At 38.1% G+C, this 16,606-nt stretch overlaps 1 protein-coding gene across 3 annotated transcripts in view; it reads left to right on the forward strand.

Moving 5' to 3' along the window:
- Positions 1-16,386, forward strand: part of LOC102181017 (hephaestin) — a 36,739-nt gene extending 20,353 nt beyond the window's left edge. For 2 of the 3 annotated variants that reach the window (XM_018045088.1, XM_018045090.1), the window contains 7 exons: positions 493-624; positions 2,275-2,486; positions 3,599-3,749; positions 6,483-6,695; positions 12,830-13,043; positions 14,836-14,975; positions 15,731-16,386. In XM_018045088.1, coding sequence (XP_017900577.1) covers positions 493-624; positions 2,275-2,486; positions 3,599-3,749; positions 6,483-6,695; positions 12,830-13,043; positions 14,836-14,975; positions 15,731-15,900 — 1,232 coding nt within the window. In that variant the 3' untranslated portion in view covers positions 15,901-16,386. The remainder of the gene's footprint in view (positions 1-492; positions 625-2,274; positions 2,487-3,598; positions 3,750-6,482; positions 6,696-12,829; positions 13,044-14,835; positions 14,976-15,730) is intronic. The other variant, XM_018045089.1, reaches the window with a different exon arrangement.
- Positions 16,387-16,606: the final 220 nt, after the last annotated feature.

Genomic DNA, 16,606 nt, shown 5'->3' on the forward strand with positions numbered 1-16,606 from the left:
CTATGCTGGGTCTTCATTATTGTGCAGACTTTCTTCTAGTTGCAGCAAGCAGGGGCCACTCTCTAGTTGTGGTAAGTAGGCTTCTCATTATGGTGGCATCTCTTGTTGTGGAGCACGGGCTCCAGAACACTTGGGCTTCAGTAATTGTGGCATGTAGGCTCAGTAGTTGTGGCTCCTAGGCTCCATAACACAGGCTCGGTTGTTGTGGTGCATGGGTTAGCTGTTCTGCAGCATGCGATCCTCCTGATTGAACCAATGTCTTCCACATAGGCAGGCGGACTCTTTACAACTGAGCCACCAGGGAAGTCTGAGATAGTGGATTTAAAATTGCTTTTTATAACTATAAACGGCAATATTCTAGCAAAAGATTATTCTTATTATTACAGAGAGAAAAGTTTTCTCTCTTTTACATTTCTTTCCTTTCCCTTCTGTTTCCATCCTCCCTGGTCATCATTGTTTTCATTCCCATTGTCTCTCCTTCCCATTTTCCAGGACCAGTGATCCGGGCTGAGGTGGGTGACACCATCCTGGTGATCTTCTACAACCGTGCCTCCCAGCCATTCAGCATACAGCCTCATGGAGTCTTTTATGAGAAGGACTCTGAGGGAACTGTGTACAATGATGGTGAGCAGGCAGGGTTTCAAGAAATGTGGGCTTCAGATAATAACAGGTACCTCAAGAGCAGCAGTCTCAAACCTTTTTGGCACCAGGGACTGGTTTCATGGCAGACAATTTTTCCATAGATGGGTTGGGGAGAATGGTTTTAGGATGATTCAAGTGCATTGTATTTATTGTTCACTTTATTTCTGTTATTATTGCCTCGGCTCCACCTCAGACCATCAGGCATTAGATTCTGGAGTTTGGGCACCCCTGCTCTAGAGGATATATAAATAGGGGAAGGAAGGAGAGAAAAGAAGGCAGAATTAACTGCTATGGATGGATGTTGTTGAGTATGATATTATAGTGAGACAGAGCTGGGATCAATGAGACAACTTTTAAATATAAATATATTCTGGTTATAAAAATAACATATATGTTATGGAATTTTGATAAAAATGGAAAATTATAAAATAAATAGACCCCATAGGTAGAGTGTCATTACATTTTGATATACTTTTTCATATTTTCTGTGTTTATACAAATGTATATATTTATAATGATATGTTTTGTACACTTTGGTATCTTACTGTTTTCTTTTTTTAATATTAGTTTATTTATTTTAATTGGAGGCTAATTACTGTTTTCACTTACCTTTATACTGTGCCCATCTTCTATGTCATTATAATGTTACAAACATTTTAATGACTATGTAATAAGGTAAAAATATTTACCTTATCCCCTATCATTTGGACATGTACATTGCTTTCATTATTTGTTTGATATTGTAAATTATGTTGCAATGAATGAATATGTACATTTGGTTTGAATTACTACCCCAGGAAAGAATCCTATAAATGAGATTATTAGGTAGTTAATTTCTTCTTTTCCTTGAGAGTAATACTAACACATGCATGCTAATCTCAAGTCAAAAGTACCCCCCCCAAAAAAATACTGAAAACATAAAAGGCAAAATTACAGACAAATCTAGAATAAAATAATATTCTACAATGCAAATGATCTAGACTTTTCAAGAAATCGGTGCCAAAGTAGTGCGTGGGTGGGGGAATCAAAGAGACAACACCAAGGGCAACATGAAATCCTCGTTTAATTTTGGTTGTATAAAAAGAGACATGTAGGAGATAATTGGATTTTTTAAATATACACTGATATTAGATGGTATTAGGGTATTTTTGAGGTGTGGTAATCTTATTGTGATAATATAAGAGATGGTTACTGATGTATATAGAAGTAAAATATCATTATTCTTGCATTTCACTTCCCAATGATTTAGAAAAAGTAACCATACACATAGATTTAGATAAATTTTAGATGGCTAAGCCTGTGATAAAACAGATAACCAACAAGTCCCTACTGTAAAAAAAATGATGAATAAATTTTACAAATAAAATACAAAAAGAAGGCTGGCTAAATATTAACCAGCTCCAAGTGGTAGAGTGATTATTGTACTATCCTTTAAGGTCTTCTGTATGATCAAAACTTTAAAGAATTAGGAACAATGAATGAACAAGAAAAAAATAAGTTAAAATCATCCTAAATTATACTACCAAGTGATAAATTCCAAAATGCCTTTGTAGTTTATGATCTTTACTCCACTATTTGTAAATGTTGATACTCTAGCCAATGTGAGCAATAAATTCGATGTTTTTCCTGCAGACTCTTCCCACTCTGGCTTAGTGGCCAGGCCCTTTGAGAAAGTAACATACCGCTGGACAGTCCCTCCCCATGCTGGCCCCACTGTTCAGGATCCTGCCTGTCTCACCTGGACATACTTCTCTGCTGCAGATCCCATAAGAGATACCAATTCTGGTCTGGTGGGCCCCCTGCTGGTGTGCAAAGCTGGCGCCTTGGGTACAGATGGCAAGCAGGTATTGTCAAGGTTTCTGTCTGGAAAGCCTGCTGAGAAGATGATGAGGCTGGGTTGTTAACCAGAAGTTATGCATGGATCTGGGTTCTAAAAATAAGAGCATAAAATTAACCAAGTTATTGTATTGGAAATTAATAGTTGGTGACCTCATGCTATGTTTTCTTAGCCTCATCTCTTTGTCTAAACTTTATTTTTTTTTCCTTTTCTTCTTCTTTTTACTTTTTTTTTAAATTGGAGGATAATTGATTTACAATGTTTTGTTGGTTTCTGCCATACAACTACACAGATCAGTCATGACCTCATGCTATTTTGCATGTTATTCTGTTCACAAACACACATCTTCCTTAGTGTCTATTCTTTTCAATTTTATATTTTCTCAATATCTCTTCATTTTTAAAAATCTCAGTGGCCCTTAAAACTTGCTCCTAATCCCCAAATCTTCCCTACTGTTTTCTTGTCTTCTTTTATATTCAGCCCACAATTCTTAGCTGTTTAACTTTGGGCAAATTACTTAACCTCTCTTTGCCTCAATTTTATCATCTATAGTAAAAGGTTAACAATGGAAATAAACATCTTGGCTTTCTGTGAAGATTAATTAAAATAATCCATATAGAGTGCTTAGTACAGTGTCTGATACCTAGTAAACACTCAGTAATAATAATATTACTAAAATTAATAATTGATCATAAAATATGTTAATAATTAGTATACTTATTTTTAATTTTATTTTCTAACTTATCCCCCCATAGAGTCCCCCTCTGATCTCATAGCCATCTTTCCCCACTCCTACTCCTAGTTGATTCCAGGCACTCTTCTATCATACTTTGTACCTCTTCATCATAATCTTTTACTTCTTCCCTGCCCCCTTTCTTGCATTCCTCCCCTCCAGTCTTATAACTTTATTCTAACCACCTTTACCCACATGCAATTTGAAGTTACCTGACAGAAAACTTCTTAGCAACAACTACAGCTCTAGGCAGGAGATATGGATTTGGCTTTGTGTTTGGAAAGGAAATGGGAAATAATCAAGGATCACTGGGATCTGAAGCTGCACAGTTCATAACTGTTAAAATTGTTGTTATTCCTCTTTGTTTTCTTCCATTGGGACTACAGAAAGGGGTGGATAAAGAATTTTTTCTCCTTTTCACTGTGTTGGATGAGAACAAGAGCTGGTACAGCAATGCCAATCAAGCAGCTGCTATGTTGGATTCCCGACTGCTCTCAGAGGATGCCAAAGGTTTTCAGGACTCTAATCGGATGCATGGTATGGGGAGTGTTTTTACCCTAAGCTATAGCTGAGAGGTTATGAGCAAAATCTAACCTAGACCTAATCATGATCCATCCCTGTAAACATTGATTCTATTCACCAGCTCTGCTAAGAGACAAGCTAAATTGAGGGATTAAACCTAAGACAACACATCTTATCCTTAGCACCTTCCTGTGCTTTGTTCTGTGTTATGCAGTGTGGGAGACACTGGAAAAAAAGTACTATGAAATGAGGATTGCATACAAAGGGCTCACTAGGAGAATGAGGAGAGTAACCTGGGATGATACGTTTCCAGTCTTATTTCCTCTCTTATCGCCCACTATCCTTGCTTCTCAACTTCCTACTACAGCCAAATGGAGATATTTTCTCTATGTAGACATGTGTGTGTAACGTGCTCAGTCGCTCAGCCATGTCCAACTCTTTGCGAGTTGTTAGCCTAACAGGCTCCCCTGTCCATGGAATTTTCCAGGCAAGAATACTGGAGTGGGTTGCCATTTCCTGCTCCTAGGGATCTTCCTGACCTAGGGATTGAACCTATGTCTTCTGAATCTTCTGCCTTGGCAGGCGGACTCTATAGAGACATACCCCTTGTACTTTTCTGAGCTTAAGCTTTTGTAATGCTTTGTACTTCACTTGAAAAGCCCCTTTTTACATATTTGCTTTATCCTATGGAAATTCTGCCCATTCTCTAAAACTCTACTCATAAATGACCTCTTCCATGTAACCATTTCTTATCACCTAATCCCAGGATAATGACACCCTCTTGTGAGCTACTGTTGTATTTTTATCAGATTTTTAAATTGCAAGTTCCATACAATCTTCAATATTGTAGTTATTTGCTACATGGCTTTTGACTTCTGCTAGACTGTAGTCTCCTTAAAGGTGAGTATTATTTGCTGTTTATCTGTTTACAATTTACATGGTCTGATATATAGTAAATAGTTATTGAACTGATGAACTACTAAATTAATGAGTAGGTGAATGGATCAGTGAGTGAATTGATAGGGAGAAATGGTCCAAGTTTACAAGGAGCTTTCAGCATTTTGCAATTAAATGAGACTAATAATGTCCATTAAACAATTATAGAACATGTAAGACAGACTATGATTAAGTGCTAAATTGTATGGAACAGCTTTTAAGTGACATAGAGTTCAGAAGAGGAGAACATTGATGAAGAAAAATCCAATTAAAGAATTCTTGGAAGAAGGAAGTGCTTGACTGAGCCTTGAAGTTTGAATCAAACTTTGCAATCAAACACTGTAGTAAAGGAAGCATAATCAAGAGGTTAATGATGTTTCTGTCAGCATCCCATGGAATTATCAAATAAAGTTACTCATTAAGGCTGGTTTCAGTGGGTGTAAGGACATTGAAAAGGGATCAGCTTCAAGCAGGCCTCCCTGTATTTTTGAGGAGAGTGTGCAGGGTGAGATGGGGTAAAGAATGAATATGTTGTCTTTTGGCTCTATCTCTTCGTTCTCATTACCATTCAGTTACATCAGTTGGAAAAAATAGTACAGTCTATGAACCAAATTTATTCCAGATTGAATTTATTGGGCACCTGGTAAGTATTAGGCAACATCCTAGGTGCTTAGATACGAAAAAATGATGTGATTCCTGCTAAGTCAGTCTAGTGTAGAAGATAAATGAAAGTAAATCCTAGGACTCTATGGTAAGTGACATTTCAGAATTTTGTGGGGAGAAAATATCAAGGAAGCCAGAAAGAGTGTAATAACTCTGCTCCACAGGATAGGTGATACTTGAGCTAGAGTATAATGTATGTGTAGTTAGTTGGCTGCAGTTAAAGACCACGGGGGGAATTTATTACAGGCAGAGTGAACAGCATGTGAAAAGACAACATGTATTTTCTAAGTGCCTACCATGTTTAAGGTCTTGTGGTGTGTGTTAGTTGCTCAGTTGTGTCTGACTCTTTGCAATCCCATAGACCATAACTCACCAAGCCTCTCTGTCCACGGTATTCTCCAGACAAGAATATTGGAGTGGGTTTCCTTCTCCAGGGGATCTTCCCAACCCAGGGATCTACCTCAGGTCTCCCACATTGCAAGCAGGCTTTCTACCATCTGAGCAACATGTACAAGCAAATAGAGCTCACAGGATAATGCTGTGTATGTGTATATGAAAGAGAATGGGGGAATAGATTATAGGTAGAAGTACAGGGAGGAAGATTCTGTAGGATTCAGGCCAGAGATGATGAGAGCCAGAATCAGGGCAGTGGGAGTGAAGATGAAGATGATTATATAGATTGAAAGCTAAAGAAGGAATGTTGGGGAACTCTAACAGTTTATAGGAGCATGGAGAATGAAAATAAGATGGAGGAGAAACAATCAGAAAAGCTATAAGAGAACCAAGGAAGTATGGTGCTACTGAACCAAGGGAGGGGAATTTTGAGAAAGTGGGAATAGGAGAGATTGATACTTTTTTGGAATGTGTAGTTTTGGGAGTGGAGGATAGTTCAGTTTTGCCAGGGTGTGAAGTATGGTGGAGGAAGGTCAGGATGTAAAACCAGAAAGGTCATTCGAGCCCTCATCCCAAAGAGGCAGAGAATCATAAGTAGAATTAATGTGGCTTAGAGAAGAAGGTAGAGGAGTTGACAATGACTCAGAAATTTCAAGTTGTGGAAAACCTTAATACAGTGCTGATGCCACACTGCCAGCTGGTGTCTGAGTAACCTGTTTTCATCTTCCCATTCTGTCTTGTGTTTCTGTTTTCCAGCCATTAATGGGTTTCTGTTCTCTAACCTGCCCAAGCTGGACATGTGCAAGGGTGACACAGTGGCCTGGCACTTGCTTGGCCTGGGCACAGAGACTGATGTGCATGGGGTCACATTCCAGGGCAACACTGTGCAGCTTCAGGGCATGAGGAAGAGTGCAGCCATGCTCTTTCCTCACACCTTTGTTATGGCCATCATGCAGCCTGACAATCCTGGTAAGTGCCTTAGCAGCTGGCCCTAGGCTGAGAAAATTTGTTGAGCACTGGGGCGGATGAGGTGTGGAGCTGTTGAACAGCAAAGAAAAGTCATATTGAGGTACTTGGGAACTTTTCAAAACTATTGTATCCTTTTCTCAATGTGTACTCCATGTTTTGGTTATTTGGATTCTCTTCTCAGCTGCAGGTAGAATAAAGAGCTGAGGAAGTTATTTTCTGGAATGACAGGAGGAAAATAGAGACGCTGCCCAGTATTAGGGCAATTCTTGCATAGGCAGAGAATGGACTTGGCCACAGAGCCCCATGGCCATGTAGAAATTCTAGATATAAGCCCTGCACTGAAGAAAAGATCAATGAAATATACCTATAAGTGCTTCCAACTCCGACATTCTGTGAAGATTTTTGCAACTTTCTGGTAGGAGTAGGGTGGCATGTGCTCTAAAAGTTTTAGCCTAAGAATTAGAACACAGGAACTTCTAGTCCAGGGTCTTTTATTAACTTGCTGTCCTATTTTTGTCTAGTCACTTCCCCTCTGTGGCTAGATTTCTTCCTTCGTTTCTTTTTTTTGTTCATTTCTCCTCCTCTCTCCCTCTCGTTCATTCTTCCCTCTCTTCCTCCACCCCTCCTTCCTTCCCCCTCCTCTTCTCTCTCCTTATCTTTCTTTCATAATTAAATTTGACTATAATGTTTCTTCAGATTCCATATTTGTGTGACATTTCCTAACTTGGCAGAAAGTTTTCTCTGCAGTTCCTAGGATGTATTCTTTTTTTCCAGACAATAGGTGACAGTAGTGTTTGTAAGAAATATCTGTCAGTTCCATGAAGTTCTCACTAAACTTTTAGTTCTATAAATCCATTCATATTTGAGGAAAAATCCTTAAACAAAGCAAGTTTCCTTGACGACATAATGATTTCATCGTGGCATTGGGTTTGACACACACTTGGCATGAAGCAGGCCTCCACAGACTTCTTGGGTCCTCATTTCTGCCCATGTACCTAGGATACTTTGGTCAAGGAGAATTGATGTCAGCAAATTAGAAACAGCCATTAATGGGGCTGAAAGGACCAACAGAAATGAATGCTTGTAGTGAACACTGGGGTGGGGAAATTCGGAAAAAGAAAGACTCTTCTCTCTAGCTGTGGTCTGAAAGCCAAACCCTAGGTTTAATCTCTTTCATACAAAATTAACCAGGCTCCCCTGTAAGATCTACATGGCTCTCTAGGGCTCACAGTTATCAATATTTTGGCAGTGAATGGGTTTATAAGAAAGGCTTAAAAGGTTACTCTCATTCAAAAAAAACCCTAACTTTTTATCTTTGCATTTTCCAGTCTTTCAAATTCTCCTCTTCCTGAAGAATTTTTGAGTCATAGAATATTGCAACTGGTAGAGCCCCTTAGAGATAATCTTATTTCACTTATTTAACTAATGGGAGGAAGAGACAGAGATCTGGAGGGGGAAAATGATTTTCTCAGGTTAGGGATGTCAGCTCTATTTTTTCTCCCCTTTGGCCCCATCTCCATCAACCCCTGTTAATTCTTACTCCTAGGTAATATTTTATCTGAAGTCACCTTCACTATACCTTTGGTAAGGGTTAATGTCTGATTAAGATTGAGAGAGACCATTGGAATAGCTCCCCAAAGATAGGACTAAAGTGCCAAATTAATAAAAAGGCCAGAACCAGAATTAGGCTTTGGAAGTCTAGAAAAAGGAGTTGTAATGAAGATTGGTCAATATACATATGCAATTAAGCAGCTTTGCAGGTAACTTACAAACATCACCATGGAGATTCAACATATTGCTTGCTGGATGCTTACAATTATGTTTAACAAAAGAGAAGAACAAATTCCCAGAAAAAGTGCAGCAAAATGCTAAGAGTGTGAGTGTTATAAGTTTATTTGTGACTTTTTAAAATCTTCTTTTTGCTTTGCTTTAAATCCTAATAATATTTTAATTTCAGATATTAACTACATTTAATGGAAATGACATTTTTACATTTTAAAATATCCTGAATAATACACCTCAGCTGTTCCAGAAGAACTACTGATACTAGAGTTTTGATAGCCAGAGAAAGTGGCAGGTAAAGAGGCTAGAGCTTGTAATGTGCTGTTTTCCACCAACTTCATGTTAGATTTCTCAGCATCAAAAAGAATATTTATTACTGCTCTGATGCTTCAGAGTTTCTTTTCTCTTTCACCATTAGAACTCATTGTTTATTCATTTTTCCCCCTCCACACCCTCTTTTCTTTCCCCATTACTTTTTCTCTCTTCTCTCATTTTTCCTGTTCCTCTTTTGTCTTTTCTTTGTTTTCTCTCTCCTTTTTTATATATCTTCTTTCCCCTTCCTTTCCTTCATTCTTCCCCCTTTTAAATCTATTTTCTCCTATCTTACCTTTTATCTTTCCTTCTTTTCGTTTTCTCCTTGCATTATTTTTGTCTTTTTTTGCATTCTTCTTTTCCTTCTCTTCTCTCTCTTTTTTCACTGTTTTTTTTCTTCCTTTGAGTTTTTCCTAGGCTTCTTTTTTACTTCTTTTCTTTTTGCTTTTAATCTTCTTTTCTCTTTATTTATTTTTCCATTCCTCCTATTTCTTTTGCTTCTTTTTCTTTTAATATGTATCTTTTTTTTGTCTCTTGTCGTCATGTTTTTTCTTTTTCTTCCTCATGTTTTATTTTACCCTTTTTTTCTTTTTTCTTTTCTTTTCTTTTTCTTTTTTTTTTTTTTTGCAGGTAGATTTCCCCCAGACATAGTAAAGGTGTGTTTTCTTACATTTGTTGGTCTAGATGCTAGGGATGTGAGAATGAATGAGGCAGTTCACAGTTAGTGTGGAAAGGAGATAGGTATGCAAACAATATTCGCAATTCTATGACAATGCTATCAGACAAGGGCTATAGTAACACACAGGAAACTAGAACAAATTCTGCCTGACTTGTGGAGTGAAGCTTCCTAGAAAAGTAGACATTCAAATTGAACTTTCAAGGACTAATGAACTGTTACCAGGCAAAGAAAGAGGGTGGATGGTGAAGAGGGTATTACAGGCAGTAGGACCCACATAAGCAGTGACTTGAGAGCATCATCTGCCCGGAGAAGGTTATGTAGATTGATTTTATTCATTGGTTTTCAACTAAAGTGGTATGCTGGTGTTTGGAAATGTGTGGAATACTTTTAGCTGTCACACAATGACTGGAGTTATAAGGTTATGATACTGTTGTTTATAGAATGGGAGTCAGAGATTCTAAAGCTTTCTTCAATATGTAAGACAGCCTTAAACAATGAAGAATAATCACACACAAAATGTTAACAGCAGCCTTGTTGAGAAACATCAAGAAATAAGATTGGAGAGGTGATAGCAGAAGGCCCTTGTAAGAAGTGATAAGAACCTGACAATGGGTGGGAGCAATAGAGATGGAGAGAAGGGGCAGAGTTAAGAGATATTTGAGAGAAAAATGACAAGACTTTGCTAATGGGCTGAGCAAGAAGAAAGGATTTCTGAGGTTTTCAGCTTGTGCAATAGATGGATGGTAGTGTCATTAATCATATGAGCAAGCACAGAAAAGAGGAAAAGGCAATAAATTTTAGATAGAACATATTCATTGGGAACATGTTGAATTTTAAGTTTCTGATGAAGTCCAGGTGGTGTAGATTTTACAGTACGTAGCTGCGGGTAGTAATGTAAACATTGGAGAAGTCCAGGCTAGAGAGAGATTTGAATGTTTTCATGTTGGTGTCCTTTAGCATGTTAGAGGAAGTAAAAGTTATAGGAAGTTATAGGAAACAAAACTTAAGGCAGAAATCAACATTTAAGTAGTAGAAGGAAAAAAAATTAGCAAGAATAAGGAGACAGTAGAAATATTGGTCACAGAGGTAGGAGAAGACTCAGATGCAAAGGACAGAAAAGTATTTAAAAAGAAGCATCTTGGAGAACAATGTCCATATGAGATGATGTGTTACTCTCAGGTCACATGATTCTGCCATAAAGTCTTCTATTTGTTTCTATTCCATCCAATGATTAACAGACTTTCTTGTTCACACCAACCCCTGAGCTATGACTTTTAGACATTGTATACAGTGTATCCAGTAATTCATTTGCACATAAATTCATTCACTCAACACATATTTATTGCATACTTTCCATGTGCTAAGTCTGGGGTAGAGGGGTGAAAAGATAGACACGATAATTACTTCCAGGGAAGATCTACAGCAAACACAAAAAATCACATCATAAAATGGTAAGACATTTTCAGATCATGATATATGTCATGAAGGAAAGGAAATACATTGGTGTGATAAACTGATAGGGGCATTACTTTAGAGATGGTGTTTAGGGAAGGGCTCTCGGAGAATGTGACATTTAAGGCCTAAGTAATGGGGAGAAAGAAGCTATATGAAGATCCCTAAGCAGAATATCCTAAGTAGAGGATCCAGCAAGTGTAAATGTCTCAAGATGGGAATAAGCATGTCTTGTTCAAGGGTTGGAAAGAAGGTCAGTATGGTTGGAGTATAATAAACAAGGAGAAAACTGACACCACATGAAATCATAGAGGTTGGCAAGAATCATACTATATAGAGCCTTGTAGACCACAGTCAGGAGCTTTAATTATATTCAGAGTATGAATGGAGCATTTAAAGCAAGAGAGCAATGTGCTCTGGATCATATTTGTTAAAGAGGACCCTGTATCCCTTTTGGAGAATGTTGAAGAGGGAAGGAGAAGCAGAAAAGACAGCTGTGAGGCTATGGAAGTTTTTCAGGTGAGAGATGATAGTGGGTTTGACTAGAGAAGTGACAGAGTAGAAACAGAACAATGACTGGAAAGGAAGTGATGATAGGATTTATTGATGGAACAGATATGAGGGATAAAGGAAATAGAAGAGTCAGAAAGTAGATATAGAAAAAATATTTTTCCATGAAGTTTATAAACTAGTGGAAAAGATTGTTTTTTAAAGAGAGAAGCACTTAGTCCTTAACCATGTGATCTAGATGAAAAGTGTTTTAGAAGTAGAAAAGCAAAACTGTAGAGCACAATGTGGGCTGCAATAGTCAGGGAGGACATTCTGGAAGAGATTAAATATGAATTGGATCTTGGAGAATGAGTGAACTCATAAAGATATTTATGAGGAAGGGAAGGTCTATTCCAGAAAAGTAATAATGAATGAAAATTTCAAGATAGGAATGAGATATGTGAGATGGGCAATCAGGGGCAAATTTAGTTAGAGCCCTGGTTGAATTTGGGGCAGAGTGGGAAGTGGGATTGCATCCATAGTTTGAAGCTAGCTCATAGAAGCCTTTAAAAGCCAGGAAGATTTTGTAGCGGTGGTATAGGCAGTTATCAGTAAAATAAGGAACACTGGGGAAATAATGTAAGAAAGTTAGCTTCTCCTGATCAATATTCTATGAACCTTTGTGTCCTTGGCATAGAAACCTGGATCCTGAGATCAGATACAGGCAGCTCTACAATTCAGATATTTATGGCTGACATCCAAACATTTTATTGTAAAAGACTTGGGGAAGGCCATTTCAGAGTTCTCTGATGTAAGCATTCTTATGATCAAAAAGTTCATTATATGTATGCCCACCTTTATTTCTTTAAGACTTAGTAGGAAGGGGATAAAATTGGTCAATGCCTTCTTTCAAATAATAATTATTCAGCTTTATTTACTTATAGTTTTACTTATTGAACATTTTACACTATACTATGCCAACCAATATGTACATATTTTTTGTGGTTAATTGTAAAATAATCCCATTAAGTAAAATGTTCCTCTCTTTACCATGAGGAAACTGAAATACACAGAAGCTTAAAATTTTTCTGAAAGTTAGATGGTTAATAAGTGTCAGGTAAGATGATTGACTATCTCAGTTTTCTCATAACTGAGGAATTCCCAGAGATGTTGCACTTTCAGTCCTAAAACTAGAGAAGTCATTGGTAAACAGAGAGGAGTTTGTCATTCTAGTGGCAGGTTTAGTTAACCTCTGTGCTCATTATTCTCAATGAATGTAATAATATTTTACCTAATGCATATCAAAACCATATCTGAAGCTACCTACTCTCTGCTATACGACTAGAGAGAAGTAGGAACTCCCTCAGGCACTATACAGGGGTATTCTGAATTCAGGTTTTGCTCTCTGTTCCCACCTCAGGGACATTTGAAATTTACTGCCAGGAAGGCAGCCATAGAGAAGCAGGGATGAGAGCAATCTATAATGTCTCCCCTTGTCCTGGACACCAAGCCAATCCTCATCAACGTTACCAAGCTGCAAGGATCTACTACATCATGGCAGAAGAGATTGAGTGGGACTATTGCCCTGACAGGAGCTGGGAACTAGAATGGCACAACCAGTCTGAGAAGGACAGGTAAGGTTTCAGAAAAGAAGAGATCATCCTTTCAGAGACTCTAGACCAGTTTACTGAAATGGAGGACATTCTCAGATGATGATGCACTTATCTAAATTCACCTAATAACATACCAACAATTCTAGAGCAGGGACTAAAACACAGGTAAGGTGGAACTCAGTGCTTCATCCATGTTGCTATACTGTAGAGCTGAAGTAAAGACCTTGCCCAAGCCTTCATGCTCTAAGTCTTGCCTCCTTTCCTCCTCTCCTCAGAAGAGCTGATATTGGGACTCAAATTTTGTATGGAATTTACTTAGGGGACTGAATATCCCAAGCTCAAACGTCCTTTACCAAAATGTCATTAAGATAGAGGCTAAAATGAATAGCAGAAAAAGCCCCCAAAGAGTGGCTTAAGTATGTTAGAATTTTATTTCTTGTTTACATACTAGTGCAAATAGGAGCAGTTCATGGCCAATAGGAACTAAAATGTCTATTTAAGTTGTAGTCATTCCCAGCTATCAAGAAAGGGGGAGTAAATCCAGGGTAAGCAGCATTGTTTGTGAGGCAATAACTTGAAGTTGTATACATTACTTTCTCTTATATCCCATTGTCCTGAACTTATTCATATGCCCATACCTAGCTGCAAGAAAGTCTGGGAAGTGTAATATCTGGTTAGGCAGCAATGTGCTCATATAAAACCTAGGTGATTCTATTACTAAAAAAGAAGGAGGGAAGAATGGAAACTATGGTACAGTTTAGCAATTCCCGCTATCATTTATTTTTGGTGTTATCCCTTGCTAAGTTGCTTCAGTAGTGTCCGACTCTGTGCGACCCCATAGATGGCAGCCCACCAGGCTCCACCATCCCTGGGATTCTCCAGGCAAGAACACTGGAATGGGTTACCATTTTCTTCTCCAATGCATGAAAGTGAAAAGTGAAAGTGCAGTCGCTTAGTCATGTCCAACTCTTCACGACCCCATGGACTGCAGCCCACCAGGTTCCTCCATCCATGGGATTTTCCAGGCAAGAGTACTGGAGTGGGGTGCCGTTGCCTTCTCTGGGTGTTATCACTACCCTTTGCCAATTATTTGTGTTGGTTGTTGAAGGTTGAATGCTTCTTGCTAACTTGTTCTGCAACTTTGAAAAAATGAATTCCCTTTTCTGATTTCTGGTTTACTCATCTTTAAAGTGATGTGGTATAATTGAAAGAACTTGACCAGACTTTAATCCAAGCCCTGGTTCCCCTTCTGGCTGACAGTATCAATAAAGATAAGTCCTGTCATCACTGAATCGTAGGATTCTACCTTTAGGATGTACATACCTCATCAGTCTATTGGAAATGCCAAATGATAAAATGAATAATATAGCTCTTTGTAAATATGAAAACATCTAAATAATGAGAAATCTGTAGGGTTTCATTTTCTTCCTGCCTATCCCCATCCCTCACCTACCAGCAACAGAAGCTGTTAGTATTCTCCTACCATCTGTACCTTGTCCTTTGTCAGACTAATTTCATCTAAAACATCATTAAGACTAGAGCTAACATTCAGGGTTTGATTCTTATCTTAGTGTTTTTACCATATAAATTTTACTATAAATTCCTAACTAAATGATTGCAAACAATTGACTATAAACAAATATTGAAATCTACCATTTTTAACTGCAGATATGCAGCCAAGGTGGATAATCTGACACAGGAATAGGGCTCTCCCAATATCTGTGCCATGAAGTTGGGTCTGACTTTGCTTTCCCATATCTGAAAATGAGAGGTTAAAGGCCAGGTGCTAATACTACTCTTTGGATTCCTCTAGTTATGGTCACATTTTTCTGAGCAACAAAGATGGACTCCTGGGTTCAAGATACAAGAAAGCTGTGTTCAGAGAGTATACTGATGGCACATTCAGGGTCCAACGGCCAAGGACTGGATCGGAGGAACACTTGGGAATCTTAGGTAAGGGAATTCCACTTTCCTCCTAGTATCTAGAAGCCTGTGATGCTCCTAGGGAGGCTGTGTCATATCAGGAAGCCCTCTCCATTCCTCATTATCCATTTTCCTTATGACATACTGGAAATACGGTCATATTTTATAAATCATCCGTGAAAATAAGCAATCAAATGGAGTTAATTCAAGAATTCTGCAGCAATCTGAACCAGGTATTTCCAGGCCTCTATATCTTGGGATCTATAATAGTGATACAATTTTTAAATGCTAAAGGCAAGAGAACTTAAGAGTATCAAAAAGTGGGAAAAATGGTACAGGGAACCAGTATTACCCTTATATCCTTGCAATTATTGCTTCAGTTTCATCACTTTTATAGAAGCCAATGAGCTTCCTCATTCTTATCATCATACAGAACATACCCACTAGTCCTTGAAGGGAATCCTCTCTCATTCCTTACCAACAATGATTCCACAGGATTCTGATTAGCTAGAACCTTGAGCTATTATACAAAGAGAGATGGGAGGTGGGGATAATTGGAGACATAATCTTATTGAAGTACTCTCATCATGTGGGTAGCAGTATCAGTTCAAGGGCTTCTGAATTTAAAAATGGAGCCAGTCATGACTTTCAGTCTTGCAACCCTTTCACAGGGCAAATCCTTAATTCTAGGTGGCTCCTGTGTATATCCCTTTCTTTAATGTCTTTAATGCCCTTGTTTCACTATTCCACTAATGAGAAAGTTTTTCTTCTTTTGCATTTACTAGGTCCACTTATCAGAGGAGAGGTCGGTGATATTCTAACTGTGGTGTTCAAGAACAATGCCAGCCGCCCCTACTCTGTGCATGCCCATGGAGTGCTAGAATCTAGCACTGGTTGGCCACTAGCTGCTGAGCCTGGTAAGTGGGAACAATTAGTGAAGGATCATAGGAGGTGAAGCATCTCTCTTTCAGCCTCTGGCTTGTTCCTTTTTTTTTTTTTTTTAAGTGTATTCTTAGCAAACAGAAACAGGAATATTTACCAGAACTAAGCCATAGTCTGAATTTGTCTCTATGATATATTGATTCTTTCAATCTCAGAACAAACTGCCTACCTTAGGTCTTTTGCTTCATCAAAGACCTACTCAACACTTGTTACACATAGAGTCTTATACTATCCTTAACCCTGAATACATACTGAGCTTCTAGCCTCTCTAGATCTGGCTATATGTAATCTGAGCTCTTAATCATGACTAGAAAGTGGCTTGTCCCAGACCACAAACTGATCCTTAAGCCTAGTCATAGATAAAGTTTCTGTCCTCTTAGTACAGATTGAGTCTTAACCACAGTTACATATTAAAATTCTAATACTAAATGTAGAGTTATCATAATCTTGACCACATTATCTTCTATTCACTCATTCATTCATTCATTGAATAAACACTTACTGGGGGCCTACTGGGTGAGGAACAATGTTAGAAGTTATGGAAGTTTTGGGGAATAATACTTGCTCATACTCTAAAAAAAACTTGGGCTATTATTGTATAGAGATAAGTAAACTGGTAATTATAATGTAGTCTTTTAACTCTTAAATAGGGGCTTTAAAAAATGTGTCATGGAATTTTAGAATAAGATACCAAATCTAATGTTTGGATGGTCAAGGAT

The sequence above is a fragment of the Capra hircus genome, unplaced genomic scaffold (genome assembly GCF_001704415.2).
Source record: "Capra hircus breed San Clemente unplaced genomic scaffold, ASM170441v1, whole genome shotgun sequence".
Lineage (NCBI taxonomy): Eukaryota > Metazoa > Chordata > Mammalia > Artiodactyla > Bovidae > Capra > Capra hircus.